The sequence below is a fragment of the Moschus berezovskii genome, chromosome 11 (genome assembly GCF_049115385.1).
Source record: "Moschus berezovskii isolate FMDL1 chromosome 11, NW_MosBer_1.0, whole genome shotgun sequence".
Lineage (NCBI taxonomy): Eukaryota > Metazoa > Chordata > Mammalia > Artiodactyla > Moschidae > Moschus > Moschus berezovskii.
Window position 1 is genome coordinate 69,885,894 of NC_142470.1, and position 25,631 is coordinate 69,911,524.

Below are 25,631 nucleotides of genomic sequence, written 5' to 3' on the forward strand. Positions count from 1 at the left end.
ACGCCAAGCCTCTCTGTCCATCACCAACTCCCGGAGTTCACTCAAACTCATGTCCATCAAGCTGGTGATGCCATCCAGCCATCTCATTCTCTGTCGTCCCCGTCTCCTACCGCCCCCAATCCCTCCCAGCATCAGAGTCTTTTCCAGTGAGTCAACTCGTCGAATGAGGTGGCCAAACTATTGGAGTTTCAGCTTTAGCATCAGTCCTTCCAGTGAACACCCAGGATTGATCTCCCCTAAAATGGACTGGTTGGATCTCCCTGCAGTCCAAGGGACTCTGAAGAGTCTTCTCCAGCACCACAGTTCAAAAGCATCAATTCTTTGGCGATCAGCTTTCTTCACAGTCCAACTCTCACATCCATACATGACCACGGGAAAAACCACAGCCTTGACTAGACGGACCTTGGTTGGCAAAGTAATGTCTCTGCTTTTTAATATACTATCTAGGTTGGTCATAACTTTCCTTCCAAGGAGTAAGCGTCTTTTAATTTCATGGCTGCAATCAGCATCTGCAGTGATTTTGGAGCCCCCAAAAATAAAGTCTGACACTGTTTCCACTGTTTCCCCATCTATTTCCCATGAAGTGATGGGACCAGATGCCATGATCTTTGTTTTCTGAATGTTGAGCTTCAAGCCTGGTGGCTTAGTCGGTAAAGAATCTGTCTGCAATGCAGGAGACCCAGGTGCGATCTCTGGGTTAGAAAGATCCCTTGAAGAAGGGAATGGATGGCTACCCACTCCAGTATCATTACCATATTGCAAAACTGCAGCACAGGGAGTTTACATAAGGTCCCTGAGTACACAACTGGGAATGAGCTGGGATTGGGACCCACTCTAGCTTTACTACTTCAAATGCCACCCACAAGAGGCGACTTTTAAAACAAAGCGCTCCTCCCTCATCACTATCACCGCGTTCCCTTGCATTTTCCCCTTTTGGAAGTATGTGTTTTAAGGACTTATTTCTCCATTTCCCCGTTTAACTTTCCCTTGAGCGTATGCATGGAGGCCACTCACGGTCCCAGAGTCGCAGTAATTTACATTCTAGGAAGTGAAGGGATTTGTAAAAAGCGATTATTCATCCACGGACAGCAACAAGGGTACGGCCTCGACAAAGGTTACAGCTACTGTTCCGGGGTAGGGACTTCTGAATTCCGAGTAGAGCCGCTTCCGGCGGCAACGGAAGCCGGAGAGGGACCGTTTCAGGGACGGACTGGTGTCCTGCCGGTCCGGAAGGTGATCTCCGCCCCCTTCAGAATCCCGAAGTCCTGGGTCCTAGGTGGGAGCCAGGTGAGGGGCCGGGGGGTGGGTCCCTTAGCCGGGTCGTACTGGGTGGCGTGTATTGTATTGTTTGGCCTGAAGTGTCAGCGGCACAGATGATAAGCATTGCGCATTCGGGAGCCTTTCCATGAGGCACCCAATCCGCGCGCGACCCTGCTTTAGGCGTGATGAAGGAGTTATCCAGCCGGAAGCAGCGGGCAGCTTCCTTTCCCCGAGCGCTGCGGCAGGTGTTCCCCCGTTCCCCGCCTCCGGTGTATTCGAGGCTTATTGGGCTCGGGTTCCAGGTGAAGCTACCTTAGATCCGTCATTCTTGTATAGTGACTTCTTTTTACCTTACACGTAACGTCCAAGGTTTTCAACTGTTTCATTCAGATGTTTGAACCAACGCAACTACATTATTTCCAAAATATTTTTTTTCAGGTTCCATATTAAGAATATCCTAGCGGCAAAGGAACACCGGAATTCGGAGTCAGAAAGCCTGGGTTCTAGTCCTGACTGTCAGTAACTAGCGGTATGACTTTGGAGAAGGTTTTTTGAGCTCTCTGGACTCCATTTTCCTTTTCTATAAAACGAGAGGCTTGGAATAAGTGGCAAGTTTTCCTTCCAGTTTGGGTATTTGGTTTATTGCCCCCTCCCCATGTGTTTTTCGAATATCTGCCTCAGTGAAATATCTGTGCTTTGGTTAATCTCCATGAAGGACCTTTCCTACCACTGCATTAATTGGTGTCCTTGTTAAATCGGGTTTTAGATTCATTAAAAAAAAAAAAAAATCCGCCCTCTCCCCTCCCCCCACTTCAAGGAATTCTGTGCGTCCTGAGCACTCTACTTCATCCTTCAGGGAAATGTACCCAAATAAGATTGTTTAAATGTGCCATTCTTGAGGTGTTTAAGAATCATTATACTGGAACATTTTAGAGACAGTGAACTCCAAAGGAAGTGACTCTGGCTTATTAAACTTTGAAACAACAACCTCAAATGCAGTCCCTAGAAGATGGTGCTAAGGAAATGGTTGCCGAGGAGAAAAGTAGTACTTCTTATGTTCTTTTAGTTGCTCCTTCCTTTAAACACTGAAAAACAGAGCTGTTGAAATGCAGTCTTGTGATCAGAAGAAATAGAAGACTCAAGGAGGAAAAGACTATACTACTGAGTTCTGAGCTATACTGTTGAGTTTGATTGTGAGTGTCTCAATAAACTCTTCTTTCATCTGAAGAGTAATATTCAGGGGCTTCTCTGTTGGTTTCGTGGTTAAGAATCCTACTGCCACTGCAGGAGACACAGGTTTGATCCCTGGTCCGGGAAGATTCCACATGCCAAGGAGCAGCTAGGCCCATGCATTACAACTACCAGGCCAGTGTTCTAGAGCTCCCCAGTCACAACTACAGATATCACGTGATGCAGCTACTGAAACCCTTGTGCCTAGAGGCTGTGCTCTGCAATAAGAGAAGCCACCACAATGAGAAGCCTGAGCACCTCAACTAGAGAGTAGCCCCCACTCACTACAACTAGAGACAGCCCATGAGCAGCAACAAAGACGAGCACAGGCAAAAATAAATAAATCTCAAAAAAAATCCAGGAGTAATTCAAAAACGTTATTCAATGGGTATTTATTGGGTGCCTTCTTCCCACTCTGTTACATCCTTTTTTGGGGAAGAGCTATGGAAAAATGGAAAATGTTAGGGTTGAAAGACACTTCAAAGTAGAGGAAGCATATGCAATTGTTCAAAGATTAGATGACAACCATCAGAGATTATATGTGGGACAAAGCAACAAAAATTTGGGAGATAGGCATGAGGGAACTGTAAGATTATAAGAGAGGAAGTGAGAGATTAACAGAAGGCAGATAATGAGCCCTTATATAGCATGTTTTGAAGTTGTATATTAAACTAGTGATAATCCCCTTCCAGCCCCCACAGAGGATGTTTAGCAAAGAGTTGACGAGTTCAAATTTGTATTAAAAAATCACTGTAGTTATGATTTGGTTAGTTGATGTTTCAAGAAAAAAGTGCCCTTATAAGTTATTATATGTCAGTGTTCCGTTCCGTTCCGTTTCGTCGCTCAGTCGTGTCCGACTCTTTGCGACCCCGTGGACTGTAGCCTACCAGGCTTCTCCATCCATGGGATTCTCCAGGCAAGAATACTGGAGTGGGTTACCGTTTCCTTCTCCAGGGGATATGTCAATGTTACTGACATACAAAATCATAGGAACATTAACAGTAGTAATAGTTAATATCTAGAGAATACTTGGCATGACATCGCATCTCTCTGACAGGACTGTGAGCCCTCTCACGGTGGGAACCCAGTTTTACTCGTTGTTGAAACACTAGCACAGAGCTTTTCGTGCGGTACATATCCTATTAACGTTTCCTTACTTGATTTCAATATTGACCACAATATTCTTTTAAAACTTTTTTTCTTAGGAGAAACATGAACCGGAAGATACTGAAGTTGGAGAACTTGCTATGGTTTCACACTATTTGTAGGCAGCTGCACAGCCTGTGTCAAAGAAGAATGTTGGCACAGTGGAGGCATGTGTTTTCATCAACTTATGCAGTGCAGACGGCTCAGCTGTACACCCGGCCCTGGCAAACAGATGCACTTATCAGGGCTGCATTATCTCAACGTAGGCTTCTGGTGACAAAGAAGGTATTTAGAGATTTCTCTGTTATTTGTTCTGAGATGAAAGTTCCTAGACTGATGAGTAGAAGTCCATTTTGAGTATTTTGTCATTTATGAAATCTTTATGCCTTAATGTTATACTCCGGGCAATAAATCTTTGTGAGGAAGGGAGGTTCTAGTTAGTTGTTTAGTAATATTGATGAATTTGATCACTTATATCAGTATATAACAGTGAATTAAGAATGTAAGATTTTAAATTTTAGTCTGAGGTCTAACTACTTATGGGAGAGTTGGTAGAAATAGGAGCCATGACTGTGGTATATTTTCCAGAATAAATCTCAAAATTTTTTTTTCCTTCTTTATGCATTCTGAATATTTAATAGGAAAAAAGATCACAGAAATCTCCATTACCTTCAACAAAATCTAAAAAGGAGGTGGAGGTGTGGCTTGGAATGACTGTTGAGGAGTTGGCCAGAGCAATGGAAAAAGACATAGGTGAGCCAGATAACTTTATAAGGAAAAATAGGGAAACATTTTCCTATAAATATGGAATACCTGGTATTTTATTTGCAGTGAGATTGAGGTATTTAAGGATGAAAATTAGACTGTTGGTTTAAAAAGATGTTAACTAATTCTAATATTTTTCACTTTAGGTAACAGGTCCTAATTAGTTTCTTGGCTCTTTGCCAAATATAGTTCTCCAAGATTTTGTTTTAATAAAAGTGGGAAAGATTTTTTTTTTTTAATTTGAATGAAACTTTCTTTCTCAGAAGTCTTGTGGGCTATTAGAATAAGTCCAGAGGATGTTTTTGGACTGAGAGACTGTTTATACTCATTTACTTTCCCTTTGTTTATCTGTAATTCTCAAATTTTCTTTTTGCATTCATTTTGACAATATTTGTAGTGTAGTGCAGGCAAAAAAATATTTGTAGTAATGACTATACAATAACAATTACAATACAGTGTAGTAACAATGCAACTTAAAAAAATTACTTATCTGGCTGCTCCAGGTCTTGGTTATGGCATGGAGGATCTTTAGTTGCAGCATCTGGGATTTTTTTCTTTTTTCAGTTGTGGTTAATTCATGATCCTAAAAGGTTTTATCTTGTTTCATCCAGACTGTGTATATGAATCTTTAATGAACACTGCTATTGACATAGATTCACTAGAAACACACTCACGTTTAGATGAAGTCTGGATCAAAGAAGTGATAAAGAAGTCAGGAATGAAGTTAAAATGGAGCAAATTAAAACAAGACAAAGTCAGAGAAAATAAAGATGCTGTAAAAAGGTAAAATTTAACTGTGTAAATTGGGGAAGGAGACAACATTGGGGTTTTTTTTACACTTTTTAATGGAAAGATTTTACTTAAAATTTATATTGCAATTAAAATGATCTGTGAGTATATGTTAAACTTTTCTTCAAAGTACTTAAACTATCAAAAAGTGTATTTTCAGGTTATTATAAAATGCTTAAGGGTTATTTTTCTTAGTTTGCTGATTTATGTATACTGATCCTAAATTTTAAAATTTCATTCAGTTGTGTTCATTGTTATTAAGATGCCAGCAGCAGGTGGGCAATCACTGTATATATCATCTTAAGTCACTGGTATGCATAGAAGAGGAAAATAGTCATATCTAATCAGAGCTGAATGTTGGGTTTTGTTGTTAAAGGTAGTGCACAGGGGTAACTGCAGATCAGTTCATAGGCTATAAAGTGTTTCTGATATTTAAGAAATGAAACTCCTTTGCTGTTAATTGTAGGCCCCAGGCAGATCCAGCTTTATTAATCCCAAGGTCCCCAGTTGTTACTATAATGGGCCATGTTGATCATGGGAAAACGACGTTACTTGACAAACTGCGAAAAACTCAAGTGGCAGCAATGGAAGCTGGAGGCATCACTCAGCACATTGGTGCCTTTCTTGGTATGAACACAAATCATCTTACAATGTGCTTGGGAACCCCACATATTATTTTCTTAAACTAGGTATCATAGTATGAGTATACAAATTTAAAGTAAAAGAAAGGCTAAAGCTTAAAGCCATTAGATGAAATGTACAGCAGGCGGCTGGTAAAGGTTATTTTGTATGTAGTATAAGACAAAAATTATACCTTTGTTATTCTAGCCCATTCTTAGTTTGGTTCAGTGAGCCTAAGACTCTTCAATACTAGGTTGTGATAGCGTTACCACTCGTAATTAAATAACAGCTGTCATTTGCTGAACACCTAGCATGTGCCCAGCTCTATTCTGAGAACCTTGTATGCTTTATCTTTTTTATCTTCACAACAGCATCATGAGGTAGGTATTAGTAGTCCTATACTCATGTAAGGAGGCTGAGACTTGTTTAGGTTAAGCTACTTGCTTCAAAGTACACACTAGTAAAGTGGCAAAGCCAGGATTTAAATCCAAGGCTATTGGACTCAAATCCTGAGCTTCTAACTCTGTACTAAATTGCATTTGTTGCTCAAGCAGTTGTGCAGCTGGTGTTTGCTAATGTAGGAGTGGCTGCCTATACAACTATCAGTCTGTTTTCTCCTCTAGATTTCAATTGGTATGTTATTATAGTATATACATTTATATTATAGGTATACTGTAATACATTTATATTATAGTCTAGAAACAGGAAAAATTTTAGTTTGAAATGATTACATAAAAAGAAATTCTAAAGGTCTCACTGGTATGTTATCACTTCATTGTGGATTGATGATCTGTATTGTTCTAATTAAGATTAATGGAAAAAATGAAATTATTTTGAAGAATTATTAATTGTGTTGATAAGGTCATATATGTTCTTATTTGAGTCCTTAGTGATCTTGTACTTCTGTTTCCACAGTCTCTTTGCCCTCTGGGGAAAAGATAACCTTTCTTGATACTCCAGGACATGCTGCTTTCTCAGCAATGCGAGCCAGAGGCGCTCAGGTCACTGACATTGTTATATTGGTGGTAGCTGCAGATGACGGAGTGATGAAACAGACTGTAGAATCCATTCAGCATGCCAAAGATGCTCACGGTACTGTGTGGTTGACTTCCATGTATCAGGAACGAAGCTGCTTTTTTCTTTAAAGTATTTACTAAATAGAGTTACTATTTTTACATGTTGCTCATTTAATCTTCCTGGGAATTCCAGGATTATTATACCTGTTTAACAGGTAAGGCTCAAAGAAAGTTGAATTGTTTTGCTAAAGACATTATCTACTAAGAAGAGTGTAGCTGGATTCAACTTGGGACTTGTGACCACAAATATAGTCCTTGCTCTACTGTTTACTTACTTGCCATGGTGTAACAATGTTAACAGTCCCAAATGACTTTTGAAAACATTTTTATCGATGAAATTTAAAACAGATATAAAAAATAAGCCTAGAATAATGAACCCCTATATACCCGTTGACTGAATTCATTAGGAGTTACAAAGCAGTGACATTCTAATTGTTATTCCTGATTCATTTATTATCTGGAATTCTTCTCTAAAAAGAGACTTTTCCCTCATCTGCTTTAAATAAATTTTTATTTGGTCAAAGGTATAAAATTGAAGCATATCTTCTTCCTTTTTTCTCCATTTAAAAATTGTAATAGTAAACACCACACATATATTTTGTATATTCATTCTTGTTCTGATATGACCTTACGCTCACTGAGCAAATACTGTTGTCTTGAGAAAATGTACCTGACAGAGGGCGTCATGTTCCCTTAGGTTTGTTAGCAAGTTAAAAAAGAAAGGTTGACAGTCATTGATCTAGTCCAGTTTTTTTTTTCATCTCATAAACAGGAAAACTAAGACCTAAAAGGTGGCAGGAACTTCCCCCAATTACAGTTAATTTGCAGCATGTCTGCATTTGGAATCCAGTCTTCGAGCTTCTATGTTCCTCTCTTTAATTTTTAATTTCTCAAGTTGCCTTTGTGGAATGGGCTATGTTCTTAATGATGCGAAGGAATGTAACAGATATGAGTGAGAAATCTGTCGGGGATCCCATAACAAAGCAGTTGGTTGAGACAGGATAAATTCCTTGTATCAGGCTTCCTCTACTTGTTCTCTGGTGTCTGTTAAGTAACAGCTCGTTGATATAGAATGTACTTTTTCCTAAAGTAGGTTGTGGATTGCATAGCTCTTGTGTATCTGTTTTCAATTTCTATTCCTTTGATACCTGAGAACATTGTAGACTTGGTGAAACCTAACCAGAGAACAAAGCTAGGGGAGGTGATGGAATTCCAGTTGAGCTATTTCAAATCCTGAACGATGATGCTGTGAAAGTGCTGCACTCAATATGCCAGCAAATTTGGAAAACTCAGCAGTGGCCACAGGACTGGAAAAGGTCAGTCTTCATTCCAATCCCAAAGAAAGCCAATGCCAAAGAATGCTCAAACTACAGCACAATTGCACTCATCTTACACGCTAGTAAAGTCATGCTCAAAATTCACCAAGCCAGTCTTCAGCAATATGTGAACCATGAACTTCCAGATGTTCAAACAGGTTTTAGAAAAGGCAGAGGCACCAGAGATCAAATTGCCAACATCCGCTGGATCATGGAGAAAGCAAGAGAGTTCCAGAAAAATATCTATTTCTGCTTCATTGACTATGCCAAAGCCTTTAACTGTGTGGATCACAATAAACTGTGGAAAATTCTAAAAGAGATGGGAATACCAGACCACCTGACCTGCCTCTTGAGAAACCTGTATGCAGGTCAGGAAGCAACAGTTAGAACTGGACATGGGACTACACTCTGGTTCCAGATAGGAAAAGGAGTACGTCAAGGTTGTGTATTGTCACCCTGCTTATTTAACTTATATGCAGAGTACATCAGGAGGAATGCTGGGCTAGAAGAAGCACAAGCTGGAATCAAGATTGCTGGGAGAAATATCAATAATCTCAGATATGCAGACGACACCACCCTTATGGCAGAAAGTGAAGAGGAACTCAAAAGCCTCTTGATGAAAGTGAAAGAGGAGAGTGAAAAGGTTGGCTTGAAGCTCAACATTCAGAAAACAAAGATCATGGCATCTGATCCCATCACCTCATGGGAAATAGATGGGGAAACAGTGGAAACAGTGTCAGACTTTATATTTTTGGGCTCCAAAATCACTGCAGATGCTGATTGCAGCCATGAAATTAAAAGACGCTTACTCCTTGGAAGGAAAGTTATGACCAACCTAGATAGTATGTTAAAAAGCAGAGACATTATTTTGCCAACAAAGGTCCATCTAGTCAAGGCTATGGTTTTTCCAGTGGTCATGTATGGATGTGAGAGTTGGACTGTGAAGAAAGCTGATTGCCGAAGAACTGATGCTTTTGAACCATGGTGCTGGAGAAGACTCTTGAGAGTCCCTTGGACTGCAAGGAGATCCAACCAGTCCATTCTAAGAGAGATCAATCCTGGGTGTTCATTGGAAGGACTGATGCTAAAGCTGAAACTCCAATACTTTGGCCACCTCATGCGACGAGTTGACTCACTGGAAAAGACTCTGATGCTGGGAAAGGTTGGGGGCGGGAGGAGAAGGGGACGACACAGAATGAGATGGCTGGATGGCATCACCGACTCATGGACATGAGTTTGAGTGAACTCCGGGAGTTGGTGATGGACAGGGAGGCCTGGTGTGCTGTGATTCATGGGGTCACAAAGAGTCAGACACGACTGAGCGATTGAACTAAACTGAACTGAACCAGAGAATCGTCTGTATTTTGTGTGAGTTCTCTAATGAGAGGGTATGTTTGATAATGACAAGTAGATGATAAGATTATTTGATTCATTCATTAAGTACATATTTATTGAGACTCTATTATGCGTCAGTCTCTGAGCTATGTGTCAGTCACTGAGCTAAGTGTATGAAGAAAGAGTTGCTGTAAATCCTAAAAGGAAGTTTACAATAATGACACTTGGCCCTTGGTGAGATGTTGGATTTTGACAGTGAGTTAAAAGTTTTTGAAAAGAAGAGGCAGATGATCTAGTGGTGGTGGTGGTTGTTCAGTTGCCAAGTCGTATTCAACTCTTTGCGACCCCATGGATTGTAGCATGCCAGGACTCCCTGTTCCTCACCATTTCCCAGAATTTGTCCAAGTTCATGTCCATTGAATCAGTGATGCCATCCAACCATCTCATCCTCTGTCACCCCCTTCTCCTTCTGTCTTCAGTCTTTCCCAGCATCAGGGTATTTTCCAATGAGTTGGCTGTTTGCATCAGTTGGCCAAAGTATTTGAGCTTCAGCTTCAACATTAGTCCTTCCAGTGAGTGTTCAGGGTTGATTTCCTTAAGGATTGACTGGTTTGATCTCCTTGCTGCCCAAGGGACTCTCAAGAGTCTTCTCTGGCACCACAGTTGGCACTCTGCTATCTTTATGGTCTGACTCTTACATCCATACATGACAACTGGAAAGACCATTGCCTTGAATATACAGACCTCTATTGGCAAAGTGATATCTTTCCTTTTTAATACACTGTCTAGGTTTGTGATAGCTTTCCTGCCAAGAAGCAATCATTTTCTAATTTCATGGCTGCAGTTGCCATCTGCAGTGATTTTAGAGCCTAAGAAGAGGAAATCTCACTGCATCCACATTTTCCCCTTTCTATTTGCCATAAAGTGATGGGACTGGATGACATTATCTTAGTTTTTTGAATGTTGAGTTTTAAACCAGCTTTTTCACTTGCTTCTTTCATCTTCATCAAGACATCTTCACTTTCTGCCATTAGGATGGCATCATCTGCATGTCCGAGGCTGTTGATACTTCTTCCAGCAGTCTTGATTACAGCTTGTAACTCATCCAGCTCGGCATTTCTCATGATGTACTCTGCATACAAGTTAAATAAAGAGGGTGACAATATACAGCCTTATACTCCTTTCTCAATTTTGAACCAGTCAGTTGTTCTAAATAAGGTTCTAACTGCTGCTCCTTAACCCGCTGTACAGGTTTCTCAGAAGACAGGTAAAGTGTGTGTTAGTCACTCAGTCATGTCCTATTCTTTGTGACCCCATGGACTGTAGCCCACCAGGCTTCTCTGTCCATGGAATTCTCCAGGCAAGAATACTGGAGTGGGTTGCCATTTCCTTCTCCAGAGACAGGTAAGGTGGTCTGTTATTCCCATCTCCTTAAGAGTTTTCCACAGTTTGTTGTGATTCACAATGTCAGAGGCTTTAGCGTAGTCAATGAAACAAAGGTAGATGTTTTTCTGGAATTCCCTTGCTTTTTCTATGATCCAGCAAATGTTGGTAATTTGATCTCTGGTTCCTCTGCCTTTTCTAAACCCACCTTGAACATCTGGAAGTTGTTGGTTCAGATACTGCTGAAGCCTAGCTTGAAGGATTTTGAGCATAACCTTACTAGCATGGGAGATGCATGCAATTGTCCAGTGGTTTGAACATTCTTTAGTGTTGCCTTTCTTGGGAACTGGGATGAAGATTGACCTTTCCCAGTTGTGTGGCCATTGCTGGGTTTTCCAAATTTGCTAACGTATTGAATGCAGCACCTTAACAGCATCATCTTTTAGGGTTTGAAATGGCTCTGCTGAAATTCCATCATCTCCATTAGCTTTATTGGCAGCAGTGCTTCTTAAGGCCCATTTGACTTCACACTCCAGAATGTCTGGCTCTGGGTGAGTGACCACACCATCTTGGTTATCCAGTTCATTAAGAATTTTTTGTACATTTCTGTGTATTCTTACCATCTCTTCTTGATCTCTTCTGCTTCTATTAGGTTTTTACCATTTCTGTCGTTTCTTATACTCGTCTTGGATGAAATGTTCCTTTGATATTTCCAATTTTCTTGAAGAGATCTCTAGTCTTTCCCCTTCTGTTGTTTTCCTCTTATTTCTTTGCATTGTTCACTGAAGAAACCCTTTGTCTCTCCTTGTTATTTTTTGAAACTGTGCATTCAATTGTGTGTACCTTTCCCTTTCTCTCTTGCTTTTTGCTTATTTCGTCAGCTATTTGGAAGGCCTCCTCAGACAACCACTTTGCCTTCTTGCATTTCTTTTTCTTTGGAATGGTTTTGTTCACTGCTTCCTGTACAGTATTACAAACCTTTGTCTATAGTTCTTCAGGCACTCGTTTACTAGATCTAATCCCTTGAAACTATTCATCACCTCCACTGTATATTCATAGAAGATTTGATTTAGGTTGTACTTGACTGGCCTAATGGTTTTCCCTGCTTTCTTTAAGTCTGAATTTTGCTCTGAGGAGCTGATGATCTGAGCCACGGTCAGGTCCAGGTCTTGTTTCTGCTGACTATTTAAAGCTTCTCTGTCTTCATCTACAAAGAATGTAATCAGTCTGATTTCTGTAATGACCATTTGCTGATGTCTGTATGTAAAGACGTCTCTAGTGTTGAGAAAGAATGTTTGCCATAACCAGTGCATTCTTTTGTCAGAATTCTGTTAGCTTTTACCCTGCTTCATTTTTTACTCCACGGCCAAACTTGCCTGTTACTCCAGGTGTCCGCTGACGTCTTACTTTTGCATTCCAATTTTTATGATAAATAGGACACCTTTTTTTGGTGTTAGTTCTAGGAGGTCTTGTAGGTCTTCATAGAACTGATCAACTTCAGCTCTTTTGGCATAGGTGGTTGGGGCATAGATTTGGATTATTGTGATGTTGAATGGTTTGCCTCAGAAATAAAACAAGATCATTCTGTCATTTTTGAGGTTGCGCCCAAGTACTGCATTTCAGATTCTTGTTGATTATGAGGGCTACTCCATTTCTTCTATGGGCTTCTTGCCCACAGTAGTAGATTTAATGGTCATCCTTCCATTCCCATCCATTTTAGTTCACTGATTGCTAAGATACTGATGTTTACTCTTACCATCTCCTGCTTGACCACCTCCAATTTACCTTGATTCATGGACCTAACATTCCAGGTTCCTATGCGATACTGTTCTTTACAGCATCAGATTTTACTTATATCACCAGACACATCCACAACTGAGAGTCATTTCTGCTTTGGCCCAGCTGCTTCATGGAGAAATTGTCCTCTGCTCTTCCCCAGTAGCATATTGGGCACCTTCTGTTCTGTGGAGCTCACTTTCAGTGTCATATCTTTTTGCCTTTTCGTACTGTTCATGGGGTTCTCTAGGCAAGAATACTGCAGTGGTTTGCCATTCCCTCCTCCAGTGGATCATGTTTTGTCAGAACACTCCACTGTGACCTGTCCATCTTGGGTGGCCCTGCATAGCTTCATGGAGTTAGATAAGCCCCTTCACCACGACAAGGCGGTGACCCATGAAAGGGTGATCTAGTGGTATTAGAGTTGAATGAGAGTCTTCTCTTGATCTTTTTTTCTGGAAATTATCTCTAGTATAGTTGCTGATTGTGCTTTCACGTTTAAGTCTAGGCCTTTCTCTACCCTTAATATTGTTGTGGTTTTGTTTTTTAATCATCAATAATGTCTAGTCTTAATTCAGAATCTTACACTTGCTGTTTTGACATCTCTTATCTGGAATCCTTCATGTGTAGAAAGCAGGGTAGGGTGGCTCTAAAGTGGGTCTTTTGTTAGATAAATACAGTCACTGAGTCAAGAGAAAGCCAGAAAATTTTTGTGTTTTGATGTGAATACCTGGAGTTGAAGTGCCATCATTTTCACTCTTAACTCTGTTTCTTTCAGTTCCTATTGTCCTTGCCATAAACAAATGTGACAAACCTGAGGCGGATCCTGAGAAAGTGAAGAAAGAACTGCTAGCGTACGATGTGGTATGTGAGGATTACGGCGGCGACGTTCAAGCAGTGCGTGTCTCTGCACTCACGGTAAGTGCAGGTGTGTTCAGATGGGAGCGCTGCGTGAAATGCACAGGGTGCCTTGTGCTCAAGAGCATTTTGAACCACAGAATTTCTGTCGTCATTTAATAATTCTCTCAGTACTCAGCAAAGCTGGCATCTTTATCCTGGTTTGGCAGATCAGAAATTAGTCTCAGAAAGGTCAGTCACCAATTCGGGGGAATCAGGTTTAAACTATGCTTTACTTACTATGAGATACTTAGAATGAGGAGAGTAAGTGGTAAATGTTGTAGGGATAGATAGGATAATAGTAGGCTGAAGACTATTTTAAGCAGAAATGAAATTTGGTTGGTAATAAAAAGTGCTTGTTTTTAAGTGAAAAGCTACAGAATAGGTCTTAGGGCACTTAAGAGAGATTTAAACAAATAAAACTTTTTACTAATACAGTGTTGTAACATTTGGATTCATTCTGTTATTGATTGACCCAATGCTTCTATGAGTTAAATTACTATAAGTTTTATAGTGTTATTTGTGATGAATTCCATTTTCATTACCAATTATTCTTTTCAAAATAATTTTATTTATCTGTTTATTTTATTTTTGCTGTGCTGGGTCTTCATTGCTGCTCAGGCTTTTCTTTAGTTTTGGCAAGCAGGGGTTACTTTCTAGTTGCGATGTGAAGACTTCTCACTGCAGTGACTTCTCTTGTCGCTGTTTCCGGGCTCTGGAGCACAGGTTCAGTAGTTAGGGCGTATGGGCTTAGTTGCTCCTTGGCATGTAAGATCTTCCTGATCAGGGACCAACCCCTGTCTCCTGCATTGGCAGGCAGATACTTTACCACTGAGCCACCAGGGAAGCCCATTAAATTACCAGTGATTCTTTTCTGGATAAAAAAACACCAAAGAAACTCAGTACCTGTTTTGTGACAGCACTTTCCAATTCTCTTGTCCTCTACAGGTAGCTACTAAGTAACAGTTTTCTTTTTTGTTCATTCTGACCATATTCCATGGTTTACTCATAATATGGACGTTTTTTCCTTCTGATTATTCACTGAAGAAATTTTACCTTATTTGGCCACCTTCCTCCAGTTAAGTCTCATTTTATCTTTACTTTTCCTAAATTTGTTCCTCCAAGATGATTAGAAGTTGTGCCTCCATTAATAATAAAACTCTGCCTCTTTTTTCCTGAAACTCATAAAATGCCACCTTACTTTTTTATCTTTCTACTGTACCTTGATTTTTACTACACTCTGAAAACTGGATGGCAAGAGTAGAACATTTGAAGACATGACTGCTTTTTCTGCCTAGACACCATCAGATGAGTGCATAGAAAGATGTGATTCTGCTTACATAAATTTGAAGGCGTGGCAGATATGTTTCCTGGGGAGTGGAGGTAAGAGAGTAGTAGCAGGGAAGTAAGATGAGGCCTTCTTTTCCAAGAAGGAATAGGGGACTTTACTTGCAAAGAAACAACCCCAACTCTGCTTTTCAGAGCAGCATTTTGTAAATTGAAATAAATACTAGGGGTTAAGTAGATGGGTAAGCAGAGTGTTTAGTTACTTTTGTTAAGGTTGTCTCTATTGTTTCACACTTTGTAACAACTGCAAGCAGTCTCTTAGGTGACATGGACAATGGAAAACTTGCTCATCAATTCCAGTTGCATCACCAGTTAATCAGCTGCATGATCTTGGAGCCTTAGAAAGCACAATAAACAGAGATCATTAAAGGTGAAATAATCATCTAATCTAGCTCCTTCAGTTTCCAATGGAGGAAAGGCAATTCAGAGAGTGGAGAAGGAAATGTGCACCCACTCCAGTGTTGTTGCCTGGAGAATCCCATGGACAGAGGAGCCTGGCAGGCTGCAGTCCATGGGGTCACAGAGAATTGGACACGACTGCGTGACTGACTAAACAACAGCAAATGCAGAGGTGAAGTGATTTTCCAAGGTCGCACAGCTGAGTACTTAGAGTGTTGCTGCCTGGGTCTAGTCAGTGCTTTGTCTCCTCATTTATTTAATAAGAATAAGTAGTATTTCACTGAATTCTTGAGTGATCAAAATGAAATAAGTGAAAGCTTATTTAATTGGCTAGAACTTCAAATGTAAAGTAACATTGTAAAGAAAGTGAGAGGAAGAAAACTCATCTGTAGAAACAGATTAAGGAATGAGGGTGAAAGAAGCATATGTTTATAAAAGGGTATTGACAAGCAGTTGTACCTATTCTTTGAAAAATAATACAGCCACTGTTCCTTGCAAGATCTGTCCCAGGGTCAGATTTTTTTTGTTTCTCTTTTCTTCCTTCCTTTCCTCCCTCCCTCCCTTCCATCCTTCTTTCCTTCCTTCTTATAGGTTAATTCCTGTTTTTTATGCTTAAAGAGAAAAGTATTGCTGTTAGGGATTGTTTGACTTTCTGATCCTGGTATTTACATTTACAGATAATATTTATTAATGTATATTAACAACTCTTTTTTTGTTTGTTTTTAAGGGCGAAAACATGATGGCTTTGGCAGAGGCAACTATTGCTCTTGCAGAAATGTTGGAATTGAAAGCAGACCCTACTGGTGCAGTTGAAGGAACAGTAATAGAATCTTTCACAGACAAAGGAAGAGGGTAGGTCTGTTAAAATGCATACTTTCTAATAATTTTATTTCATTGTTTTTGTGACCTGATTATATAACCATATATTATTATATGTATTACATATAATTATTGTTAACACATGAACAGTATTTTCAAAGCATTTGTTTTTAAAAGTTTTTTATTGCACTGGCACACAGAACCCAACATGCAGTTATCAAGAGACCATAGCAACTATATATACATTTAGTAGTCTTATTTAGGTGACTTAGTAGTTAAATTTGTTTGATTTTTGTTTTTTTCCCCACTGACTTAGCTGAATTGGTAAAATCTTATAGGCTAACATAAATTAGAGTGAAATAGCAATTGTTGCATTTTTGGGTTTCTAAATCCTTTATGTCCTTCAGTTCAGTTCAGTTCAGTCGCTCAGTCGTGTCCGACTCTCCGCGACCCCATGAATCACAGCACGCCAGGCCTCCCTGTCCATCACCAACTCCCGGAGTTCACTCAAACTCATGTCCACAGAGTCGGTGATGCCATCTAGCCATCTCATTCTCAGTCGTCCCCTTCTCCTCCCTCCCCCAACCTTTCCCAGCATCAGAGTCTTTTCCAGTGAGTCAACTCGTCGCATGAGGTGGCCAAATCCTTACCCATTGATATATGGTAAGATTGTTGGAGTAGTGTTCTCATTTATAATTTCCCTCCTTATTAGCAGAAGAGGTCTTTTCACTGCTTATTAGTTATAGAAAGAGGATTAGGATTTTCTCAAAATATTCAGCTATCTGCACCCTTCACCACCATAACCTTACAAGAAATATTTTTTTGTGTTTTCTTCTCTTTTAAAGTTGTGGTAAAAGGTGCATAATATTAAATCACCATCTTAACCATTTTTAAACGTACAGTTCAGTAGTCTTAAGTATATTCATATTGTTGTGCAACAGATCTCTAGAACTTTTTCATCTTGCAAAACAAACTAGTCCCATAAAGTGTTAATTTCCCCTTTCCCTCCCCCTACCCTTTGGCAACACCTTTCACTAGTGTTTCTGTGATTTTCAGTGCTTCAGATACTTTGTATGAGTGGAATAATATAATATTGTCCCTTTTGACTAACTTATTTCACTTAACATAATGTTCATGTAGGAGGTTCGTCCATATTCTAGCATGTGACAGGATTTTTTTCTTTTTTAAGGTTATATAATACTGCATTATATGTATATACTGCATGTTCTTTATTGATTCTTCCATTAATGGACACTTAGGTTACAGTTATGAAAAATGTTTTTATAGTATGAAAATTGAATAGATTGAAGGCAGGAGGATTGACACAGGATGAGATGGTTGGGTGGCATCACTGACTCAGTGGACGTGAGTTTGAGGAAACTCTGGGAGATGGTGAAGGAAGGGGAAGCCTGGCGTGTTGCAATCCATGGGGTTGCAAAGAGTTGGACATGAATGAGCAACTGAACAGCAAATAGTTTGAAAAATTATTTGAGAAGTTAAGAAGTGGTGGAATTAACCCTGTTTATTCATATTAATAAATATTTTGTAATCTCTTAAAGGTATCTTTACTTGAGAAAGTGCTATTACCTGCTGATTATGGCATTAAGAATATATGCTTTTATTTTCATATTAGTCCTGTTACTACAGCTATAATTCAAAGAGGAACTTTGAGAAAAGGCTCCATTCTGGTTGCTGGAAAGAGTTGGGCAAAAGTACGCTTAATGTTTGATGAAAATGGCAGAGCAGTCAATGAGGCCTATCCCAGCATGCCAGTGGGAATCATAGGCTGGAGAGACCTCCCTTCTGCAGGAGATGAAATTCTTGAAGTAGAATCTGAGGTATATTAAGCTTAATTCCTATAACGTAGAATATGATATAGTGATTTAAAATATCAGTCTATAATGCTATAATACAAAATAAGTAATGTTAATCCAGTACTGTAACGTGTGTGAGTGGCCAGTGATGTCATTTTAGAGTTTGGCTGTAGAATTTTTAGCAATTTGAGATTGGATTTTTAACTAATTTCAAATTTACACAAAGCCTCCATATTAAAGTTTTAATTAGTGGTTTCATATATGAGTTAAGCTAATTTTATGGTGGAGGAAAAAACCAGCAGTTATTGGTTTCTGTTCAGTTAAGTAATTCCCTTTCTCCCCCTATAAAGCCAAGGGCACGTGAAGTTGTTGACTGGAGAAAGTATGAGCAAGAACAGGAAAAAAATAAAGAGGATTTAAAATTAATAGAAGAAAAGCGAAAGGAACACCAAGAAGCACATCGGAAAGACCGTGAGAAGTATGGCACTTTGAACTGGAAGGAGAGATCATATATAAAGTACAAAGAAAAAAGACAGCAGCAACCCTTAAAGCTGAAAGAAAAACTAGAAAGAGATTCAAATGTACTTCCTATAATTATTAAAGGTGACTTTTAAAAGATTTTACTTTACAACTCATTTTTTGGTCATTTTTTCATATTTTGTCATTCTCATATTAATTTGTGCCATAAACTGAAATGATTTCAGTCTTTTAGAAGGGAATTTTTAAAAGTTGAGATATAATTGACATGTAACATTCTCATAATGATTCAATATTTGTATATATGGTGAAATGACCACCATAGTAAATCTAGTTAGCATCTCTCACTAATACATAGTTACAAAATTTTTCTTGAACACTTTTAAGATTTGCTCTGTTAGCAGCTTTCAAATAAGCAATGCAGTATTATTAACTACACTATGCTGTATATTACATCCCCGTTACATATTTATTTTGTAGTTGGAATTTTGTACCTTTTGACCCTCTTCACCCTTTTTGCCCACCTCCACTGGGGCAGATTTCCTTAAACAATTTTCTTGTGAATTTTGCTATAAATGTATATGAACCAGAGTTCATTATACTTTGTTCAGCTAAGAAGGTGTTTGTAATGCTAAACCTAAATAAGAATATATTCTATGATAAATGCCATTCTTGTTACTGCTTTACATAGATTATTATAATTTTTGAGTCTGTTAATTCCTAACTCCTTACATCAATACTTTTAAACTTTTGCTGCATTTAGGTGATGTTGATGGTTCTGTTGAAGCCATTTTGAACATTATGGATACCTATGATGCTTCACATGAGTGTGAACTAGAATTGGTACATTTTGGTGTGGGTGATATTAGTGAAAATGATGTCAACCTTGCTGAAACGTTTCATGGTAAGTTTTCCATTTCTTGTTTAACTGTGTTCCCTAGAACACACTCTGAACCTGTTGCTGGGCTGCTGATACCTGACACTTACTCCCCATCCTCATTCCCCTTCCTGTTGGCAGTCCAGTCCCAGCTAGCGATTGCATTCTGCACAGGATGTGCAGTGTTGCAGGCACAGCCCCGCTTGTCATTGTTGTACTGAAATCTTGGGGAACTATTTCAAGCCCCAGTAGTGTTTCTTGATGTTTTTTTTCCCAGTGTACCATTACTGCCACCTCATCTCACCCAGATCCCGAACCAAACCCAAGCTTGGTTCTCTTTCACTTAGACTTTTGAATGTTCCTGAAATCTGCAGTCAGCTTATTCAGTATTTTATCTTTTACTTTTGACTGCCTATTTTTGTTCACTTGTAATTTTATATATTTTTCTTAGATCAAAAGCTCCTTTTAGCTTTAAATACCTCGAAGGCAAGGGAACTATTTATAAGTCAAACTTTTGTTACATAGAATGGGGACTCATGACTGCATGACTGTCACTTTGAGTAGGTTTAACATCTAGGCAAAGCACCAATTTTATTGAATTAGTGAATCATTTAGGAAGGAGGTACTTCATGACCTTTTTTTTTTAATTTTTATTTAATAAATGGTACAAAGCACAATGCCATAAACATTAACAGTTAAAATTTCACCAAATGAAAAAAATACTATAGAATACACAGTTGCAAAAAGCTACATTAAGTTATTTTACAACTGCCTCAAGCTGCAAAAAGAAAAAAAAACCCAATGCCATACCTAAGTTATCCCTCTCTCAAAATAATGCCATTTATATTATAAACCATGAGCTCCCCATCAAAAGACGGGAACTGCTTTTATTAATTTATATATATATATATATGACTGTATCACTTTGCTATATACCTAAAACAAACACAACACTGTAAATAAAATATAATACAATATAAAATAAAAATAAGTAACAGATCTTTGGGGCTTTACACTGAGTTAAAGTTCCTATCAGAGGGATAACAGCACCACAGCCACACTGAATCCTCATGAAGGAGGCACACGAATGACTGGGTTACAAGAGTTACAGGAATGAGAGCTGCTCACTTCCCAGAAATTACAGCTCACAGAAAACCAACAAAGGCACGAGATACAGACCATTTACTTATGAATGTGTAAAACTCAAGTAAGTCCACATCACTCCTACAACATGTCGAAAGTGCCTCAGAATTCACACAATACCAACTTTCTCGTGGTTCTGGTTAAATTACATATACCAGTTTATAACAAATGGCAAAATCTGTAACTCTGTTCAAAGTTTTAAAAGATTACTTAAGAATAATTTCTTGTATTTCTTGTATAGAAACTAATCCTTAACTTGATTAGAATTAGTTGTTACCTGTACTACTGAAATGGTGTCTTCCACAATGCTGGCTATTTCAACATACTTTATGGGAAATGACTATACTATTAATGTAGATAGTGTGGTGTGTTGAACGATTTCTTAATGACAAGATTTTCAAGGTGGTTATGTTTTTCTCCTGACTAAGCCATTTGCTTTAATTTTTTCACTTGTTTAAGGACAGTGTTTTGCTTTTGCTTCCCCAATTTGTTCTTTGGTAAAATGGTCAGCTCCATGGTACTTCTTTCATTTCTTAAATAACTCTTGAACTTTTCTAATTAAGTAACTACAGTTGACACTTGAACAACATGGTTTTGAACTGTGGGTCCACTTATACGTGGATTTTTTTCAGTAGTAAATATTATAGTACTACAAGATCTGAGGTTGGCTGACTCCTTGGATGTGGAGGAACCACATTAATATGGAAGCCAACTCTTAGATTTTCAACTGTCTGGAGGATCAGCATCCCTAACACCTGTGTTGCTCAAGGGTCATGTGTTTTTGAACATCTTTTGGTCAGCTGAATACTTCAGAGCAAACCACAAAACTTGTAGGCTGTAAGATTGTACTTAATAACAATTATTAAAATAATGTAATAATATTTTAGCTATAATCATTTTTTAATTTACCTGGTGTAAAAATTAACATTTAGCATACACCCTGCACATTTTGGGCATTTGTTTCCTAAATGAACGTTAAACATCATAAATAACACTTAAAAATCAAAGAAATTTTCCTTGTTTAGTAAGCCATAACAGAATTTATAAAATATTTTTATTGACAACTAGCTTTCATGAGAAAATATTATAGCTTTTATCTCTCCTACTTGCTTTTAACTTACATAGAAGCAAAAAAATTGAGTTTTTGCTTGAAACTGTTTAATGCAATATTTGTGCTGCTGCTGCTAAGTCACTTCAGTCGTGTCCAACTCTGTGTGTGACCCCAGAGATGGCAGCCCACCAGGCTCCCCTGTCCCTGGGATTCTCCAGGCAAGAACACTGGAGTGGGTTGCCATTTCCTTCTCCAGTGCATGAAAGTGAAAAGTGAAAGTGAAGTCGCTCAGTCGTGTCCGACTCTTTGCGACCCCATGGACTGCAGCCTACCAGGCTCCTCCATCCATGGGATTTTCCAGGCAAGATTACTGGAGTGGGGTGCCATTGCCTTCTTCCATATTTGTGCTACTTTATTCTATTTATGCTTTCCAGGTGTTGTATACGGCTTCAATGTGAATGCAGACAATGTTATCCAGCAGTTGGCTGCAAAAAAAGGAGTAAAAATTAAACTTCACAAAGTCATTTACCGTCTTATTGAAGATTTGCAGGAAGAACTGAGCAGCAGATTGCCCTGCATTGTGGAAGAGCACCCAATAGGTGAGTGTTCACTGAATGGTACTTCTAAACACTCATACCTTACCTGCTGTGAGTAACACTTGAAAGCAAAGTTTAAGGGGAAATGTATTTCACTGTTTAAATATGTTCACTGTTCCAACACATACCCTGTGTTCTAGAAAAAAATGACTATTCATCTGAATTATAAACACCTGGCCTGTGTAAGGTGTTATGCTTTGGCAGTGAGGATATAAAGGCAATTAGGCAGTAAGAATGTGCCCTCTAGTTAAGACATAAACAACTCATTATAATACAGAGTAGACTGGATGGAGGCACAAAGGTTATTAATAGTGTTGTGGAAGGAGCCATTGATTGTGTCCTGCAACTGGCAGAGAAATCCACCATGAGAAGAAAACTTACATTAAATATTTAACATTTAAAATTACTTTCTCTACATATCCTTTGGCCAGATTAAAGGCTAAATTTATTTAAGATGGATTGAATCATTTTATGTTTTTTCCTCCACACATCCAGGTTTTCTTGGTTAACTTTTAATTTTGATGATAGTTTTGTTTCCTGAAAAATTACTGGAAAAGTATAAGGAACTCACTTCCAGTTCACCAGGTGTTTACGTTTTGCCCTATTTGCTTTAGTCCACCCCCTTCCTCCATACACAGTTTTTTTTTTTTTTTTTCTGGGCCATTTAATTGTAAATTTGAAGTATTGTGTTCAATTGCCCCTAAATACTGGGCTGACCAAAAGTTCGTATGTAAAAACACAAACGAACACTTTGGCCTACCCAATATTTGTATTTTCTAAACCCAAGGATGTTCTTTTATAAAACCACAGAACAAATATCAAACTTAGGAAAATTGAACATTAATACTCCAAGTCAACAGTCCATGTTTTGTTTCTATAATGTACTTTATAGGTATATATTTTTCCCCTGGTCCAGGATGACAAATTTTCTTTTTTTAAAAAGTATTTATTTGGCTGCACCAGGTCTTAGTTGCAGCATGCAGGATCTAGCTCCCCGACCAGGGATGATACCTGGGCCCCTGGCACTGGGAGCATGGAGTCTTAGCCATGGACCACCAGCGAAGTCCCTGTTCTTATCTTTTTTGACCTTGACATTTTTGAAGTGTTATAGGCCAGTGACTTTGTTGAATGTACTTTAATTTGGATTTGTCTGTTTCCTCATGATGAAACTCAGTATTTGCATTTTTGGTCCACAATGCAGGATTTATTTTAGGCTCTTCTGACCTGCTAAACATTATCACAGAGGTTTGTTATGTTCTTGTGCTAAAAGCAATTTGGAAAAGTCATATGAGGATTTCTAGGAGTAAGTGAACACCAAATAGCACTAACCCTAGAAAACTAGTACATTCTAGTGTGTGATACCATGTCCTATTGGAATGTTTCAAATTTCAGTCAGTAAAAAATTGAGTTGAGTCAGATTTAGTACTCTTTTAAGTGTGTATAATTTACCAGTGGTGAGCTTAGTAAGACGATCCAGTTGAGAAACTGTATTGAAGGATGACTGAGAACTAACTTTTCATGAAGTAGACATTACACTCATTTTACAGTCAACTGTTAGCATCTTCTACTGCATTTTATTCAGCCAAAACAGTAAACATGTTTCTTTTGTTCATTCTTTTGGTAAGTACATTTCCAATACCCAAGGATTTTTATGCTTTTATTTCTAATATTGGCCAGGGGAAAAAAAAAAGAGTGGTGGAGTCAGAGAAAATCAGGACTTCTTTACCAGTTTGTATTTTTTCCTCACACCTTTAATTCTTGCTGTGCATGTCAGAAATTATACATAATACATTTGTCAGAATTTCTGTTTTCAGTATACTTAATGTTCTCTTCTTCCTAAAGGTGAGGCTTCTATACTAGCTACCTTCTCTATAACAGAAGGGAAGAAAAAAGTTCCTGTGGCTGGCTGCAGAGTCCAAAAGGGACAGATAGAAAAGCAAAAAAAATTTAAGTTAATCCGCAACGGACATGTTATTTGGAAGGGTAAGCAACATAAAACTGTTTCTATCATATCCAGTCACTAAAAACCTGATTGTGGGTTACTGAGGTCTTTCACTGCCCTAGTCTCAGCTCAGGTCACCTCTTGCTAACTCGTATCTGGCCTCCAGTCCCAGTGATTCCCACAGGATTGTTAGTTCCCCAGTCTGATTTTCTAAGGTTCTAAAATTTGACCTCAAACCACCTTTCCAGCCATGTGTGCTAAGTTGCTTCAGTTGTGTCCGGCTCTTTGTGGCCCTGCAGACTAAGGCCCACCAGGCTCTGTCCAGTTTTTCAGCAAGAATACTGGAGTGGGTTGCCATGCCCTTCTCCAGGGGATCTTCCAGACCCAGGGACTGAACCCATGTCCTATATCCTACACCAGGCAGGCAGGTTCTTTACCACTAGGACCATGTGGGAAGCCCTTTCCAGCCATGTCTACTTATTTCCATCCTCTAACCACCTTTGCCTATAGTGTCAACCTGGTTTAGCTCATCCAAGTCCTGAGAACCACCCTGTCCCTTGCAATGTTACCTGTAAAAAGGAAGATTACTACAACCATGTAACTTTTCTTTCCTTTCCTTGTTATTTAGCCCCATTATATAATAACATGGAAGTGTAAAACCTGTAACAAATTTCAGTGTTATTTTCCTTCTCTGCTGTTGTAGCAGACAACAGCACTTGCTGGATACTTATATGTTGACTATATGAACTCTTTTTTCCCCCTGAAGGCTCGTTAATCTCACTGAAACACCATAAAGATGATACTTCAGTTGTCAAAACTGGAATGGATTGTGGTCTTAGTTTGGATGAAGAAAAGATAGAATTTAAAGTGGGAGATGCTATTGTTTGTTACGAAGAAAAAGAAGTTCCAGCCAAGACTTCTTGGGATCCAGGATTTTAAAATTATTAAAAAAATAATATAAATGATTAAATGTTTTTGTCTTATTATAGAACAATTAGTTTTGTTTTACTGAAGGTATAGTTCATCACTCACTACTGGCCAGAAAGCTCTACCAAGCTTTAACTGATGTTTAACTGTTAAAATACACAGTCCTAGGAAACCTTATTTAAGGATGCCTACAACTAGAAATCCTGGTATGGGAAAATATGGCTAAAGGAAACTATTATTGGTTATCACTGAATCTTAATAATCAGTTTAAAAAGTTTCAGGTGCTTTAGTTCAGTGATCCTGAACTGTGCTCTAGAGGCAAAATGAGGTACCAATACTATGAAACCATATTTTTCAGCGTCAACACTACCAGTAAGTAAACATTAAAATTTACACACTTAGCATTGAGTAATAGCGTGTACCCTTTGTATTGCAAACAGCAAATATTGAGCCTAACCACCCAGAGACTTGGGATGAATTAACTGGCAACTCAGGAGATCAGCCATTAAACTTCATTTGTCGTAAACAAGTATATTGTAGCTTTTGAAGGCAAGGTTGTAATACCAGTTCACACAAACCAGTGTTTCCCAATCTGCAGGGGTGAGGAAGAGCATAGTTCTTCCCCACCCTCAGGTGTCATCTGGC

At 38.7% G+C, this 25,631-nt stretch overlaps 1 protein-coding gene across 6 annotated transcripts; it reads left to right on the forward strand.

Annotated features, from left to right (window-relative positions):
* The first annotated feature begins 1,192 nt into the window (after positions 1–1,192).
* On the forward strand, positions 1,193–25,095 carry MTIF2 (mitochondrial translational initiation factor 2). Of its 6 annotated transcripts, none has more exons than XM_088841443.1 (15): positions 1,241–1,287; positions 1,699–1,789; positions 3,696–3,921; positions 4,278–4,389; positions 5,013–5,184; positions 5,657–5,817; positions 6,727–6,903; positions 13,476–13,615; positions 16,068–16,192; positions 17,793–17,997; positions 18,324–18,576; positions 19,214–19,354; positions 21,956–22,120; positions 23,960–24,100; positions 24,826–25,095. In XM_088841443.1, the coding sequence occupies exons 3-15, from the start codon at positions 3,703–3,705 to the stop codon at positions 24,996–24,998; spliced, it is 2,184 nt and encodes a 727-aa protein (XP_088697569.1). In that variant the 5' UTR covers positions 1,241–1,287; positions 1,699–1,789; positions 3,696–3,702; the 3' UTR covers positions 24,999–25,095. The 6 variants fall into 6 exon arrangements, with proteins under 6 accessions (XP_088697571.1, XP_088697569.1, XP_088697570.1 ...); XM_088841444.1 differs by having other exon boundaries at positions 1,255–1,276; XM_088841445.1 differs by lacking the exon at positions 1,699–1,789 and having other exon boundaries at positions 1,193–1,287.
* Positions 25,096–25,631: the final 536 nt, after the last annotated feature.

What these genes read in the sequence shown, in the direction of transcription:
- MTIF2 (XM_088841445.1), top strand. Translation starts at nt 3,703, where the DNA reads ATGAACCGGAAGATACTGAAGTTGGAGAACTTGCTATGGTTTCACACT. An exon ending in TTCTTGAAGTAGAATCTGAG is followed by an intron (nt 17,998 to 18,323) that starts GTATATTAAGCT and finishes CCCCCTATAAAG; the next exon opens with CCAAGGGCACGTGAAGTTGT. An exon ending in ACTTCCTATAATTATTAAAG is followed by an intron (nt 18,577 to 19,213) that starts GTGACTTTTAAA and finishes TGCTGCATTTAG; the next exon opens with GTGATGTTGATGGTTCTGTT.